General features: G+C 64.8%; 1 protein-coding gene across 1 annotated transcript in view; it reads right to left on the reverse strand.

Moving 5' to 3' along the window:
- The window catches only part of ADGRB2 (adhesion G protein-coupled receptor B2), a 58908-nt gene that overhangs the window by 17226 nt on the left and 28307 nt on the right, over positions 1–13375 (reverse strand). The window contains exons 10-18 of the mRNA XM_067533738.1: positions 13004–13072; positions 12366–12474; positions 11921–12067; positions 10648–10723; positions 9051–9153; positions 8249–8292; positions 5016–5142; positions 2921–3024; positions 1513–1615 (exon numbers count right to left, since the gene is read on the reverse strand). Of these exons, the coding sequence (XP_067389839.1) occupies positions 1513–1615; positions 2921–3024; positions 5016–5142; positions 8249–8292; positions 9051–9153; positions 10648–10723; positions 11921–12067; positions 12366–12474; positions 13004–13072 (882 nt within the window). The remainder of the gene's footprint in view (positions 1–1512; positions 1616–2920; positions 3025–5015; positions 5143–8248; positions 8293–9050; positions 9154–10647; positions 10724–11920; positions 12068–12365; positions 12475–13003; positions 13073–13375) is intronic.

Raw genomic sequence — 13375 nt, forward strand, 5'->3', positions numbered from 1 at the left:
CCAGACAGAGAGACCCAGATGACATCGGCACATCCACTGGATCTGCCTAAATCCCCACCACCAGCTGGGATGTGCGACTTTGTCGTCCCCGCCCGAGTGCTGTTTTCCTTCCTCACCTTATTTCTTCTCATTCCCTGTCTCTCTCCTTTGCCCTGAGTCTAGATAGAGTCTGGCGTCGCCGGCTGAGCCTGCGTATTTTCTAGCACTGCTGGAAGCCCGTGGCCAGGAGGAAGCAGGTAAAGACAGCGCCTGAGACAGCCCAATGCTGGGCCAGGTTTGCCGGGGCTCAGGACGCTGAGACTGAGCTCCTGCAAACGTTACATTTCAAACGCGTTCGCCGTTTCCCTTTCTTCTGTTTAATAAAGGGCTAAAAGGACCTTTCATGGGGTGCTCGCCAGGGCACTGAGCAGGCCGAGATCTCTGGATGCCAAACCCCGAGCCTCGTTTGCCGCTGTTTAACGATGCGCAGTGACACGGTCACGTTAACCCCTCTGACTGCCGTCCATCCAAACTAACTCAACAGGGGACCATGGAGACCCGGACGAGTCACACCAGCCAGCCAGCCACAGTGCCCGTGAGAGCCGGGCCCTGCCCCGAGCTGCCGTGTCTTGGCTTCAGCCAGCCCCCTCCCCAGCTCCCCTCTCTCCTCCGCAGAGCAAACTGCAGCTGGAGACTCTCTCAGTGGCAGGGGCGAGCGCTCCCTGTTCCCGGGCAAGACGGAACTGGGTCCTTTCACTCCTCCACTGCGCCTGCCCCCTCTGTCCCTCTCTCTGTCCCCGTACGCAGCAGCTGCTCCCAGGTTTGCGCTAACTGGGGGTGGGCAAATATCACAAACCCACACAAAGGCACTGGCATGCACACAAACACATGCACACACAGCGTGACTCATCCCCGCCCCATTGCCACTTGCTTCTGTCGTTCTCAGGAGCTCGTCCCTGGGGAGCCAACGTTCCCGGGGACGGCAGGGTGGTACCGCCCCCAGAACGCCGCAGCAGGCACTGCCCATCTAGCCCAGCCAGCAGAGCTGTGGGAGTGGGGGATGTGATCTGAGGCCTGAGCTGCCCTTTCCTCAATATTTATATCCATGAATTCACTGATCCAGATTCATGGGGCCTGGCCAAGCAACCTACTACTGCATCCTCTAGGAGACAGGACAACAGAGAGATCTATATCTAGAGCCCAGAGGATCCCAAAGCACTTCACCAGCTATAGTGGTACAGGAGAGACTGAAATGCAGCCACCTCTGGGACAGAGCACAGCAGCTGTCCTAACAGCGCACAGCAACACTGCAAAGCAGTTGATAAAGACCAAATCCTGCCGTTTCAGTCTGCTCTGCCCACAGCTCTCTGGCTGCAACCGCAGGGAACATGCCCATCAGGTGCCTGTCTCTCTCCCACTCTCCTTCCCCCTTCAAGGAACACGTCTTGCCCTCACGAGGTGCCCAGCCAGGCAACGCCCCTTGGCAGCTGCAATGGGGGCAGGAGCCCAGGAGGCTCAAGCCCAGACTCTCACCTTACTGAGCATGTGGGACTGGCCCACCAGGATGAGCACGTTGGAAGCCAGGATGGAGACGCAGAAATTCAGCAGGATGATGGAGCGCTCCGACTTGATGAACCTGCATGGAGGGCAGAGGGAGGCAGGCTGAAGGGACCTGGGGGTGGGCCCCTTGCAAACATCCTGGACCGTTTACTCTCTACATCTAAGGTGGGGAAAGCAAGGGCCTCTATGATGCAATAACAGACTAACTGCCTATCAGGGCGATAGCCTGTCTCCAACAGTGGCCAATGGGGATATGTTAGAGGGCAGCACGGACCTTCACAGAGTGCGTGGAGTGTGTTAGCAGGCAGGGCATTCCTTCCTGACCCCACACTGGGGGACAGTTTATGCACTGAAGCATGAGGATGGAGAGTTTATTTTATCCTAGTGAGTGTGACTTCAGGGGCTACCCAATTCATGTAACAAATACCAACACTGGGATGACTCCTGCACTTCCACAGAACCCGGGGAACACAACATGCTACACAAACGTGAACTAGTTAGGCCTTATGACATCCCTGTGACGTACGTACGGGTACGTCTCTCCTGCAAAGCAAAGGTATGACGGTAGCACAGGTAGGCATCCCTGTGCCAGCTTTAATCTAGCTGGTACCCAGGTTGGCTTGTACTCCAGTTGCTAGTCTGTGCTGAAGTCTGTGCCACCACATCCTGGAACAACACATTCCATCCAGCTGCGGCTAAGCTCTCGCTTGTTTCCTCGCCACCCCTTTCTGCTCTCCGGTGTGTGCTCCCCCGCTGCCTACCCTCTCCTCTTCCTCTCCCGCTGCGAGTGCTTTCCTGCCAGCGCGGCCCCTCTCACACTGCGCAGGCTGGAAGCAAAGAGAAGCCAGCAGCCTGGGACTTGCCATCTGCCCGTGGCCCTGCTTCAGGCGTTGGTCCCAGCTGGGCAGGCACCGCTCCCAGGATGCCCATGGAGACGCCTGGATCCATTTCCTGGCAGGCTATGGCTGAGACGGTGCCCGTCCGGCCGGGGCAGTGTTGAGATCCGCCAGGTGTTAGCCAACACGGCCAAGGCGGGCGTTTGCAGATGCAGGAGCCTAACGAGAGGCACCCAAATCGGCCGTGCCCGGCGGAGTCAGGGGGGCTAGAGGGTGCCTCGTGGCTTGGAAAAATCAGGCCACTTCTCTCAGGGGGGCAGGTGGTGCTAACCCCGGATCTAGGGGCCTGGCTGTAGAAAATCTGGAGGCAAGCTCAGAGACTGACACCGCCCCAGTGCCCGCAGCCCATCTGGCTTCCTCCAAACGCCCAGCTCCCCCTGCACCCGCTGTCCCTCCCCGCTGGCGAGAAGGAATTTCACCCCGGCCTCTGGGCTGGTGCCGAAGGGCCGAGGGCGAAGCTGGGCCTGGGGATGGGGCCAGCCTACCTCCAGAAGGTGGCGTAGATCACCAGCAGAGTCAGCAGGGCCATGCAGGAGACCGCACAGCCGATCACCAGCGGGACGGAGGGGGCGCCCGAGGGGTCCATGGCCTGCCCAGGAGGAGAGAGGGAGAGAGGGGCTGGAAACGGGGCGTTCCACCAGCTGCTGGAAGGAGGGAGCTGCCCTGAGCGACGGGGGGCAGAGCTGGCCTGGAATGGGGGGTGGTGGGAAGGATGGGTTCCCAGCGGCCATAACCTCAGCCCTGCCCCACGGCTGTATCACCTGCGCAGCCAGAATCCCCGGGGTACTGGAGGCTGCTCCCTCCCCCACCCCATCCCGGCAAACCCAACGTGCCCCGTCACACACCCGAAAAGCTCCTCCCCAGCGAGCGGGGCACAGCCCCAGGCCCCCCCCTGGCACCAAGCCCCCCCCAGGGCGCCCTGGCCTCCCGCACACTGGGGCTTCGAGGAGCAGAGCCTCCGGGCTGCCAAAGCACGTTCCTGGGGCCGGCTCTGCGTTGCCCTGCCAACCGGGCACGCGCCCAGCATATCAATGGCCCCGGGCGGCCGCTGGGATCCGGGTTACGCTTGGCTGGGGGCGGGGGGGGGATCTGCCCGCCAGTGAATGCTGGGGGGGGGGGGGAGAGCAGGGCTCCCAAGATGGCTCCCTTGGTGATCCCGCCACCCGTCCTCTCCCCCCTGCCATCGCCAGCCACGCTCTGTGCTCCGGGATTGATCTCCGCCAGACGCCGCGGGGAGGGGGCGGTGCCGGGGAGCAAAGGGGAGGCGAGGGGGGAGGGGGGCATTTCCCGGCTCACTGCGCAGCCGCCCCCTTGCCGGTGAGATCCCGTCATGTGTGGGGGAGGGGAGGGTTTCGCATGATGGGAAATCCCCAGGCGGGTGGGTCATGGGCCCCCTTCACCGCAGCTGGTTCCCCAGGGCTCGTGCCCATCCGGCCAAGGAGAGAGTCCAACGTTCGGGGCCTCAGCTGGCCCGCAGAGGGCACGTGGCTCTGGGGCTGGCAAAGCCATCGGGGCAGGAGCAGAGCCCGACCATGGTGGGCCCATCCGCGTCCCTCTTGGGACCCGGACCCAGAGCACAGCACCCTCCTGGACCCATACTCCTGGCGCAGGAGGGCAGATCACAAACACCCCCGCCCGCCCTGTACCATAGCCCTGGGGGGGACATGGGCAAAATGTCCCCCACCTCAACCAGTGCCCATAACCCTGGGGGAGGACAGGGCCAAAGTGCCCTGCCCCTGCTGCCATCTACCCATTGCCCTAGGAGATGACAGGGCCAGAATGCACCCTCCTGAGCCCTGCCCTGTACCCATAACTCTGGGGGTGGGGGACTGAGCAGCTGCAGGTGCATTTTGTTGGTCCCCCCCCCGCCGGTTCCTGGGTGCCGCCCAGTCCTTCGCTCCCAGCACGAGACACAGCGGCGCGGGCTGGGGGCCGGAGGCAGCCTGCGAGGAGCACAGCCTGATGGGCCCACTCCCAGATTCAGCTCCACCTGGGAGAGAGAGCCAGAGCCGGGGAAGGAGGGAGTGAGAGAGCGGCAGGGGGAGAGGAGAGGAGAAGGGGAACGGGCCAGTGGAGGGGAGAAGGGGGATGGCAAGCGGGGGCACCGCCGGGCAGCAGCTGTCCCCTTCCCAAGCTCTTCCCTCACGCACGTTTCCAGCCTGTCAGTAGGAATGCGGGGATCCCCCGTCCCAACCCATCTCCAGCCAGAACATCAGCTCTCCCTGGACCTGCCCCACCCCATGGCAGGCAGCCCGCCCCCCCAGCATCACATCCTTCCCCTGGGGTGGGGAGGGAGCGCGGCGTTCTTGCATATCCCAGCCGCGCTCTCCGAGCACCGGGGCCTGCTAGCGGTTTGCGGAGAGGGGGGATTGCTCCAGAACCCCAAAGATCAGTGCTGGGTCCCAGCGCGGGATCGTTCCCACGGTGCTCTGGGATCCCCCCTCTGCACACACAAGGCGGGTGGCATTCTTCCCCCCTCCTCCCCGCCTGCAATCCCACCCTGGTTCCTCTTCAGCCCAGGCCCCGCGAGAGCAGAAGCCAGGAACGGGAACTTCAGGGTGCTGGGCTGGCGCCGCTTACCGGGTCCTTGGGCAGCTGGGCGAGCACGGCGTAGGTGGCGAGGGGGCTACACAGGCATTTGGTGTGAGCAGGGAGGGTCTCCAGCGTTTGGCAGCTCTCCGTGTCCCAGTTTCCAGAGGCAGCATCCCTGATTAACGGAAGGGGGGAGCAGGAGAGAGAGTCATTTTAAAACCATCCAACACACAGAGCGCCCCCAGCCCTTCGGCTTCTGTGCCGGCTTAACCCTTTGCCGGCACCGCCCGCCCGACGGCTGCGCTGGGTCCCCCGGGGGTGGGTCTGAGCGGCGCCAGGGCACTGTCTGGGTGGCCCATTTAGCTCGTGACCCAGTTGCGGGGGCAAAACCTTGCCCTTCCCCCCCTCCTTGCCCCAGGCTGCGCTGACGAAAGCCAGCTCAGCGCCCCGCGCCCGCTCTTCCCTGCCCCCCAGACGCCAACTGAGGGGGGCTGAGCACTGCACACCGGCTTGATTTAATCTGAAGGCTCAGGTTGCTGGCTGAGGTTGGGAGGGGGGGGGGTTAAACTGAAGGGAGGGGAGCCAGCTCTCCCACCCCCCCACTGGCTTCGGGCTCTTTTCCATCCAACCCATAAGTATTGAACGCTAGAGAACGGAGTGGAATTAAAGGAGCCAAGCCAGGATGGAGGCAGCTGAGCCCTGAGGGCCCTGAGTAATACAGCCCAGGGGGGACGGGGGGCACGCGTGCAACGAGGCATCACGGCGTGTGTGAGCAGCCGCACGCCTAATGGTGCACAGGCGAAGCTGTGCCCACGTGCGATACAGGGCACGATTCCTCGCCCGTGCAGGCTCACGGGCGTACGGCTGGCGGCGTGCAAGGTTAGAGGTGTGCGGGCGGACAACGGTGTGCAAAGCTGCGGGGGTGCAGCCGCCTGGGCGAGGCCAGAAGCAGGTGTGTGTCTAACCACACACCCGACGGCCCACGCGCCGAGGATTCTGTGCACACAAGAATGACTGCGTGGGCCTGTGACCCTGGGCACGTGACGGCCTGCACCACCAGCAGCACGACTGTCTGTGCGAGTGCAGGGGGTGCAGGCGACCTGCTCCACGTCAGCAAAGACCCCTCGGAATGGGGGGCACACCCACATGCTAACGCACACGTGCCCATGGCGTGTTCCCGCAGGCACCCATGAGTCCACGCACAACCCACGAGTTCCTGCCTGGCCCAGACACCACAATATCACACCGGCCACAATCCACTGGCCCCATGGGCCACCACTGGCCATCTGACCTCACCCTACTGTCTTGGATGCAATGAGTTGGATCAGGGCTCAGCCTGGCTTCTGGGGATGGATGGACACAGGCCCACCTGGGCCCAGAGTCTCCACGCCAGGCGCCGAATGGCAGCCTCAGAGCCGTGGCAGGGAAGCAGATGGAGCAGCCGAGAGCAGAGGATCACCCGTCAGGTCCCAGCCGAGGGGTCCCTGAACAGGAACCTGACTTTGGGTGGACCTGGGACCCTCGCAGAGGAGCTGGGAGGAGCCAGCTTGCTACAGTGATGCCCGGGCTCTCCGCCAGCTGGGGAGCTCCTGGCGTTAACTGCAGGGGTGGGGGATCCTGTGCTCAGTCACCCAGCCGCCAATGCAGCCAGATGGGAGATGCTCCCTCCCCCCACCCCTACCACTGCTGGATCTGGGGGTGGGAGGGAACGGAGCCGGCTTTCCCAGGCCCTTTCTGGGGGTGGGAGGGGAGGGGAGGGGAGGGGAGTAGGAGTGCGTGCTGCGGCTGCTGCCACGACGTGCCGAGGCTGACAAAGTTACAGCGAGGTTGCTCTGGCAACCCGCCGGGGGGGGGGGAAGCTGTGGGGCGGGGAGGGGGGGGCCGCGCACGGCTACGTTCAGCCATTCCAAGGCCACCAGAGACCCCCAGGGCTGTCCTGCCCGACCTCCCGTGCCACCAAACGCCCCCACAACCACTGCCAGCAGGGAGCGGAAGGGGCCTAAAATAACCAGGCGCTCAGGCCGGAAGCATGGTCCCCCCCCGGCCCCAGCTCCCAGCCCAGGCGGCAGTGCTGGCAGAGCGCCGGGCCAGGATCGCTGCAGACCACTGCCCCCCCCTCCCTGCCCAGGCAAGCTGTGCCGCTTTCTCACTCCCTGCTCCAGCCCCTCGCTAACGAACTGCACCCGGCCAGCTGGAGGCATCAGTCTCTGGCGTCCAGCGGGCGCCGATCGATGCCGGGATTAGCCAAACGAACCCGCGGCCACGGGGGGCCTTGGCCTCCTTCCCGCCCCCTCGCCCTTTACGTGCAGACGCGGCCGTCACGCTTCCTTGCTGTGTAATAAACCGTGCGGCCAGGATAATGCAGAGGGGGGGGCACTGGTCGGGGCTCTGCCTGGGAAGAGTGGGGGCCCCCCCATCTGAGTCACTGGCTCCCTGCAGCCAATGGTGGGTCCCCTCCCCGAACGCCAGCTCGGCTGGGGCGGGGCAGGCAGCAGAGGTGGGTGCCAGCACTTTAGGGATCTGTACCCCGTCAACCCTCCACGCCTGCGGTATGCGGTTCCCTCCTCATCCTCCCTCTCCCCTTGCAAAGAAACCACAGCGTCTCCTGGCTCCGGCTCACCGACGACCCGCTCCCCACCCAGCCCGTGCCTGGTCCTGCCCAGGCAACCCGCCTCTGCATGGGGCTCTGCACCCCGGATGGGCGGGCAGTGCCTGCGGGGGACCAGGGCAGCGCGGGGCGCAGGGGAGTGTCTGCAGTAGCCCTCTCCACATCAACCGCCGTCTCCGGTTGACAGCGCGAAGTCCGGCCTCCAGCCCAGGTCAAGTCTCTCCCCGGCAGGGCTGTGCCGGAACCGGTAACCCATCTGCCGGGAGGGGAGGCGGCCAGCTGCCATCACCCCGGCCGCTCTGCAACGGCGGGACAGCGTGCAGTGAAGACTCGGCAGAGAGCCTGGGCGCCAGGGGCTAGCGAGCAGACGGGCAGCGGCAAGGGGCTAGCGAGCCAGCAGGGTCACCCTGCCCGAGGCCGGGGCAGGCTGGCACAGAGCCCAGGCAGCAGGAGCTAGAGGGGAAGGAACAGCTTGTGCCGCTGGTCTCTGTCCCCGGCTGGCTGAGCAGACGGGTGCAGCTCCGGAAGGGCGGGCGGGCGCCTGTCGCCAGGCAGCGGGTGCTGCTGTGGGGCCAGGACGGGGACGGCAGCACAGACCCCAAACCTGGCTCAGTTAGCAGCAGGCCCCCCCCCGCCCCCTCCAGGGACCCGCCGGGCCCAGAGCCATACTCACGCTTTGGAGTAATCCCAGGTGACGCACTGCGCGTGCGAGGTGCCCTGCAGACAGACAAGAGCCGGGTCAGCAGAGACCCGGGGCGGGGATGTTCCTTCTCTCCCGGTCCCGTCTCCCCGGCTCCCGCTGGGGCGGGTGGGAGGCGCTCTCGGACTTGAGCACGACCCGTTCCCACCGTTAGTCCCGTGAGTGTCTGCCCACCGCAGCCCGGGCCGGGGAAAAGCGACACAGGGGGGGCCCCCTGCAGATGTCGGGGCGTCGGGTGCCTCAGCAGCATTGAAGCCAGGCTGACTGGTAACGCGTGGCCGTGGAAACGTCCCCCCGCCACCCCAGCGAGGGGAGCTGCAGCTGCTCACTCCCTGCCCCACCCGCCCTAGGGACCAAGCGCCAACCCCTCACGAGGCGGGTAAGACACAGAGGAGCCAGGGAGCCCACAGGTGGAGGGGCGTCAGCAGAGCCGGCGGCACGGGCGAGGAGGCTGCCAGCTGGGGGACACAGGCAGAGCTGCGTGCTGGGCCCAGGCTAGCCAGAGGGCCGTGGGTCGGGACTGAGGGGCACCAAGGACTGGAATGGCAGAGGGTCTGGGTGCGGATGGCAGGGCCCGGGCATGGCAACGAGGAAGGGCGAGCACACAGGGCTGCAGGGATGCAGTGGGTGAGGAATCGGGGCGACCTTCGTGTCCCTAGCAGAGCTGCAGGGGTGGGCGATGGGTGGCCATGTCTCCAACCTCACAGTGGGGCCTGGCAGGCGGCTGCAACCCCACTGCTGCCCCAAGAGCCCCCTCGGAGCGCGCAGCACTTACGTTGAGCATGTGGGACAGCTCTACGGAGATCAGGGGCTCCGTGGGCTTGGTCAGCGGGCGCACGGTCACGGTCAGCACTCTGGAGGTGACGGCCAAGGGGCTCCTGCGGAGAGGAGGGAACATGCTGCAGCCCGGACACGGTGCAAGATGTCACAAGCGTTGGGCCGGGGCTCGCCGGGTGCCGGTACATCTTGCTGTTGGTCACCCGTGTGTTGCACGTGTGTGCATGTGAGCACATGTGCCCACGGCACGACAGGCCTGTCTGTGCTCACGCACGTCGCACGAGCTGAGTGCACATTTCATCACCTTACACATGGTAGGTATGAACAGACTCAGCGATGATAAAGCCAGAAGGGACCGTTGCGGATCAGAGCCCAGGCCAGGGGACTCCCCTGAATTAACTCCTGTTCGATCTAGAACAGAGGTCTTAGAGAACTGCCGATCTTGCTTTAAAAAGTGCCAGTCGTGGCTACGTCCATCCACCCTGGTAAGTCCCGGTAATTACCACCCCGGGTGAGTCGTTAATTACCCTCACTGCTAAAAATTCACACTTGATTTCCAGTCTAAATTTGCCTCCAGCCCCTAGCCCTTATTAGACCTTTCGTCGGCTGGACTGAAGGGTCCGTTATCAATTTCTGTTCCCCACGTTCGAGTCTCCCAGTCACAGTCTTTCGCTTCGGCTAAACTGAGCAAGCTCCGGAGGCTAGCGGCGTAAAGCAGCTTTTCCAGTCCCCTGGCCCCGTCTCTGCATGTACACAATTGTGCTGGGCTTGGCTCGGGCCTGGGCACCGCGTGTGAACCTGTGACTCCTCCACCGTGCAGGTGGGTGGGTGGATCCACACACACCTGTTTGTACATGGGTGGAGAGCGCGCGTGTGCGTGTGTGCGCGTGTGTACACACACATGCATGTGTCCATTAGTGCATACAGCCCTCTCGGTTGTCCCACATTTCAAACCCAAATATACCCCTTCCCACGCACCCCGGCTGTTTCTCTCTTTCTCCTTCCTGGTTTCAGCGATCGGCAGCAGACACAAGTTGGAGGAAACCTTGCTTGAGTGGCACGGGCTCCCCTGGGCCTGGCGCCGCCTGCCCCACCCTGCGTCTCACCCCCTTCACCCTGGGCCCTGGCCTAGGCTGGTACAGCAGCAAGCTGGGCTGCCCGGAGACAGGTGCCTGCTCTCATCTGCCGCCCCCCCACTCCAGGGACCATAGTCTCTGCCCACATACGGCGCCATCTGTGCTGTCTTGTACCCGACCCCAGCCTGGGGCCCTCTCCTTTGATCCTCAACCCGGGAACCAGCTCTGCCCCGTGCTCCATTCCTCCCAGAACCGCCCCGCACTCAGCACACGCAGCGATAACCCCAGTGAGGTCACAGATCAGGGCACTGGGCTGTGGATCGGGTCTGAGGGCGCAACTCCCCTGCAGGGCCCAGCCTTATCTCCCCCCCTTCCCTGCCCCCAGGGCTGCATTTCAATGTAACGAGCAATCTGGGACTCCGGGATGGGTCGAGTGCTGCATCCCCACCACCCGCACCCCGGGTCATCGTTCCCTGCTCCACTCGGAAGCCCTGGTTCCTGCCCCCCGGCCCGGCCAACCTGGGAGGAGGTAAGATGAGCCCCAGCGTGCGGTACAGGACAGCCCCAATCACGAAGTACGACGGCTCGTCCATTTCTGCAGAGAGAGGGGGAGGGGACAGAGCAAGAATGAGCAGGGGCCAGCCCCCATCTCTGGGGCCTGGCTCCTCCCACGCCTCCAGCCTGGGGACGGGGACACACACCTGGCAAAGCAAGTCATTATTATCACCCCATGAACACCCTTCCCCGTCTCCGGGGATGCAGACAGACCCTTCCCTGCCCGCCAGGGGTGGCTCCAGCGAGAGGAAGCGCTTACAGCGGGGGAGTGGCAGGTGGGACTCCTGGGTTCTATTCCTTCCCAGCTCCGTGCCTCTGTTTCCCCACCTGTAAAAGGGGGTTAAACGTACTGACCGGCTGCAGCGAGGCGCTGGGAAGGGGAAGGGCTGTGGGAGCCCTGCTGACGATGCAGCATGCGGGTGGAATAGCAGCCGTCCCCAGCTCCCGACCATGCCCAGGCCATGTACTTGGCTACCACAAGGGCACAGTGGCCCATTCAGGGCACGGCCAGCAGAGTCTGACACGTGAGTCCAGCCCAGAGCCACTCCCCCATGGGAAGAGACAGAGGGCCATCTGCCAAGGGACGCAGGCGGCCCATTTGCACCTCCCAGGGCAGCCCCAGGACCCAGCTTGAGGGCAGCCTGCCTTCACCCCTACAGCGGGTGCCTGCCCAGATTTTTAATCAACATTAACAGGTAATTGAAAGATGAAAAGCCCCTGCAGGCGCCGTGTGCTGGGCTGGGAACCATGGTTTGCGCCTTGTTCCAGAGCGCTGGTGATTAACGCAGCCGCCACTGAGTCAACAGATGCAAATCAACGGTAGCTGCTTGTCTGCATCCTCAGGCACAGCTGCATCCAAGTGTCCGCCACAGGGCCGGGGCAGCAAAACCCAGCTCGCATGCGCACACACGCGGGCGGCCTTGTCCATGTGCACGCACAAACGTGCATGTGCACGCACACGTGCTCCCAGGTGAGCAAGCAGACACGTGCACACGCGGGCATGGGCATTTGCTCACCTGCGAACTCGGCAAATGTGCTTTCACCAACACGCCGGCAGACGTGCGGTCACACAGGACCGAGGGCACCTGCACGACGCATGCGTACCTGGGGATGCAGACACACGGGCATTTGCCCATGTGCGTGCAAACTCACACCTCGCATGGGGGCATACACACACGCGATCACAGGCAGACAAGCGCACACACAGCAGCCCCGGCTGCCCCCTGCTGCCCCTTACCGGAGGAGGAGAGGCTGAGCACAGCCTTGGGGATGAAGAGCTTGTCCTCCGAGTGGCGGGCCCAGTCCTTCATGCCCCGGCGCCCCTTCATGGGGAAGTTGATGTCGCTGGAGACGGCCGAGATGGGCTCTCGCTGGATGCTGACCACTGCCAGGGTGGGGAGAAGGACACAGGGTCACTTCCGGCTCACCCGGGCCTGGGCACACTGGCCAAGCTCAGGTTGCCCCGGCGCCCCTGCCCACACGCCTCCAGGGAGCCTGCCTGGCGCAGCCCTGCAGGGGCAGGTGCCCGGCCCGGAGTGGTTAACCCTTCCGGTGCCTCCTGCCACCTCCACTGCCCAGGCTCCTGGCTTCTCTGCCGCACTGCCCAGGGCTGCAGTGGCCTGGGGCGCCCCCCCCCAGAATAAAGCAGCACCACGCCCGGCCGCCCCCGCCCGGCCACTCACCCAGGTTGTCGGTGACCACGAGGGAGCTCTGGAAGGCCTTCAGCGCGTCCCCCACCAGATGGATGAAATCTTCCACCACCTTCATGAGGTGCACGGAGCCGGGGGACACCTGCGGGCACAGGCAGGGGGGACAGCGGCCCCGGTATGGCAAGGGGAGGGCAGCTCGCCACATGCCCCCTGCCCCACCGGCTTCCCCTTCCCACCGAAGCCCGGGCTCCCTCGGTTTGCGATCAAGCGCCCCGTTGAGCCAACAGCTGTGCACAGACACGGCCAGGGCTCCCACCCAGCCTGCCCCACCTCCCCAGGACCCCCCACGGCAGAGACCCCGCTCCACAGGCAGCCCCCTGCCCGCTACCTCCCAGAGCGCCAGACACGGCCCCAGAACAGCTCCCGGACCAGGTCCCCTCTAGCCAAAGGGCCATCTGCTGACGGGGGCCCCCCCCCGTCTCCTCCTTGCCCGGCTAGTCTGGGTGGGGAGCTGGAAGGGCTGCCCCACGGGCTGGGCTGGCCGCACTGGCACCAAGCCGCCCCCCTGCTCTGTCGAGAGCCCGTCACCGCCACAGTCGCGCCGCGTAGGCTGAGTGCCCGGCTCTCCGGCCTGCTGGCGCCGGCGCCCTGCCCCGAACGGCCAAGCTCACCTGCTGGGCGTCCGCCCACTTGTCTCTGTTCTCCGAGTCCACCATGTGGCTGACCACCTGGAAGAAGCGCTGCCGGGAGGAGAGGAGAGGGGAGGAAGTGTGAGGGGGCGGCTGGGACGGGGCGGGGTGGCCGGGCGATGCCCAGGGGCCTGGGGAGGGTGGGATCCTGGCATCTGCAACAGCTCCCCTCTGCTACTGACCCCTCACCCAGCTCGGGGCGGACGGGGGGAACCCCGCTGCAGCAGGGTCCGGAGAGGGCAGGTGAAACCACAGCTCCAGACACAAAAGGGTCCGTGCCAAGGCACTAGGGGTGAGCCCCCCCCCCAACAATGCCAGAGAGGGCAGGGAAAGGCAGCCACGGTGACGCCGCCT

This window comes from Emydura macquarii, unplaced genomic scaffold (genome assembly GCF_026122565.2).
Source record: "Emydura macquarii macquarii isolate MOO-44397 ecotype Brisbane River unplaced genomic scaffold, CSIRO-AGI_Emac_v2 contig_3348, whole genome shotgun sequence".
NCBI classification, from domain to species: Eukaryota; Metazoa; Chordata; order Testudines; family Chelidae; genus Emydura; species Emydura macquarii.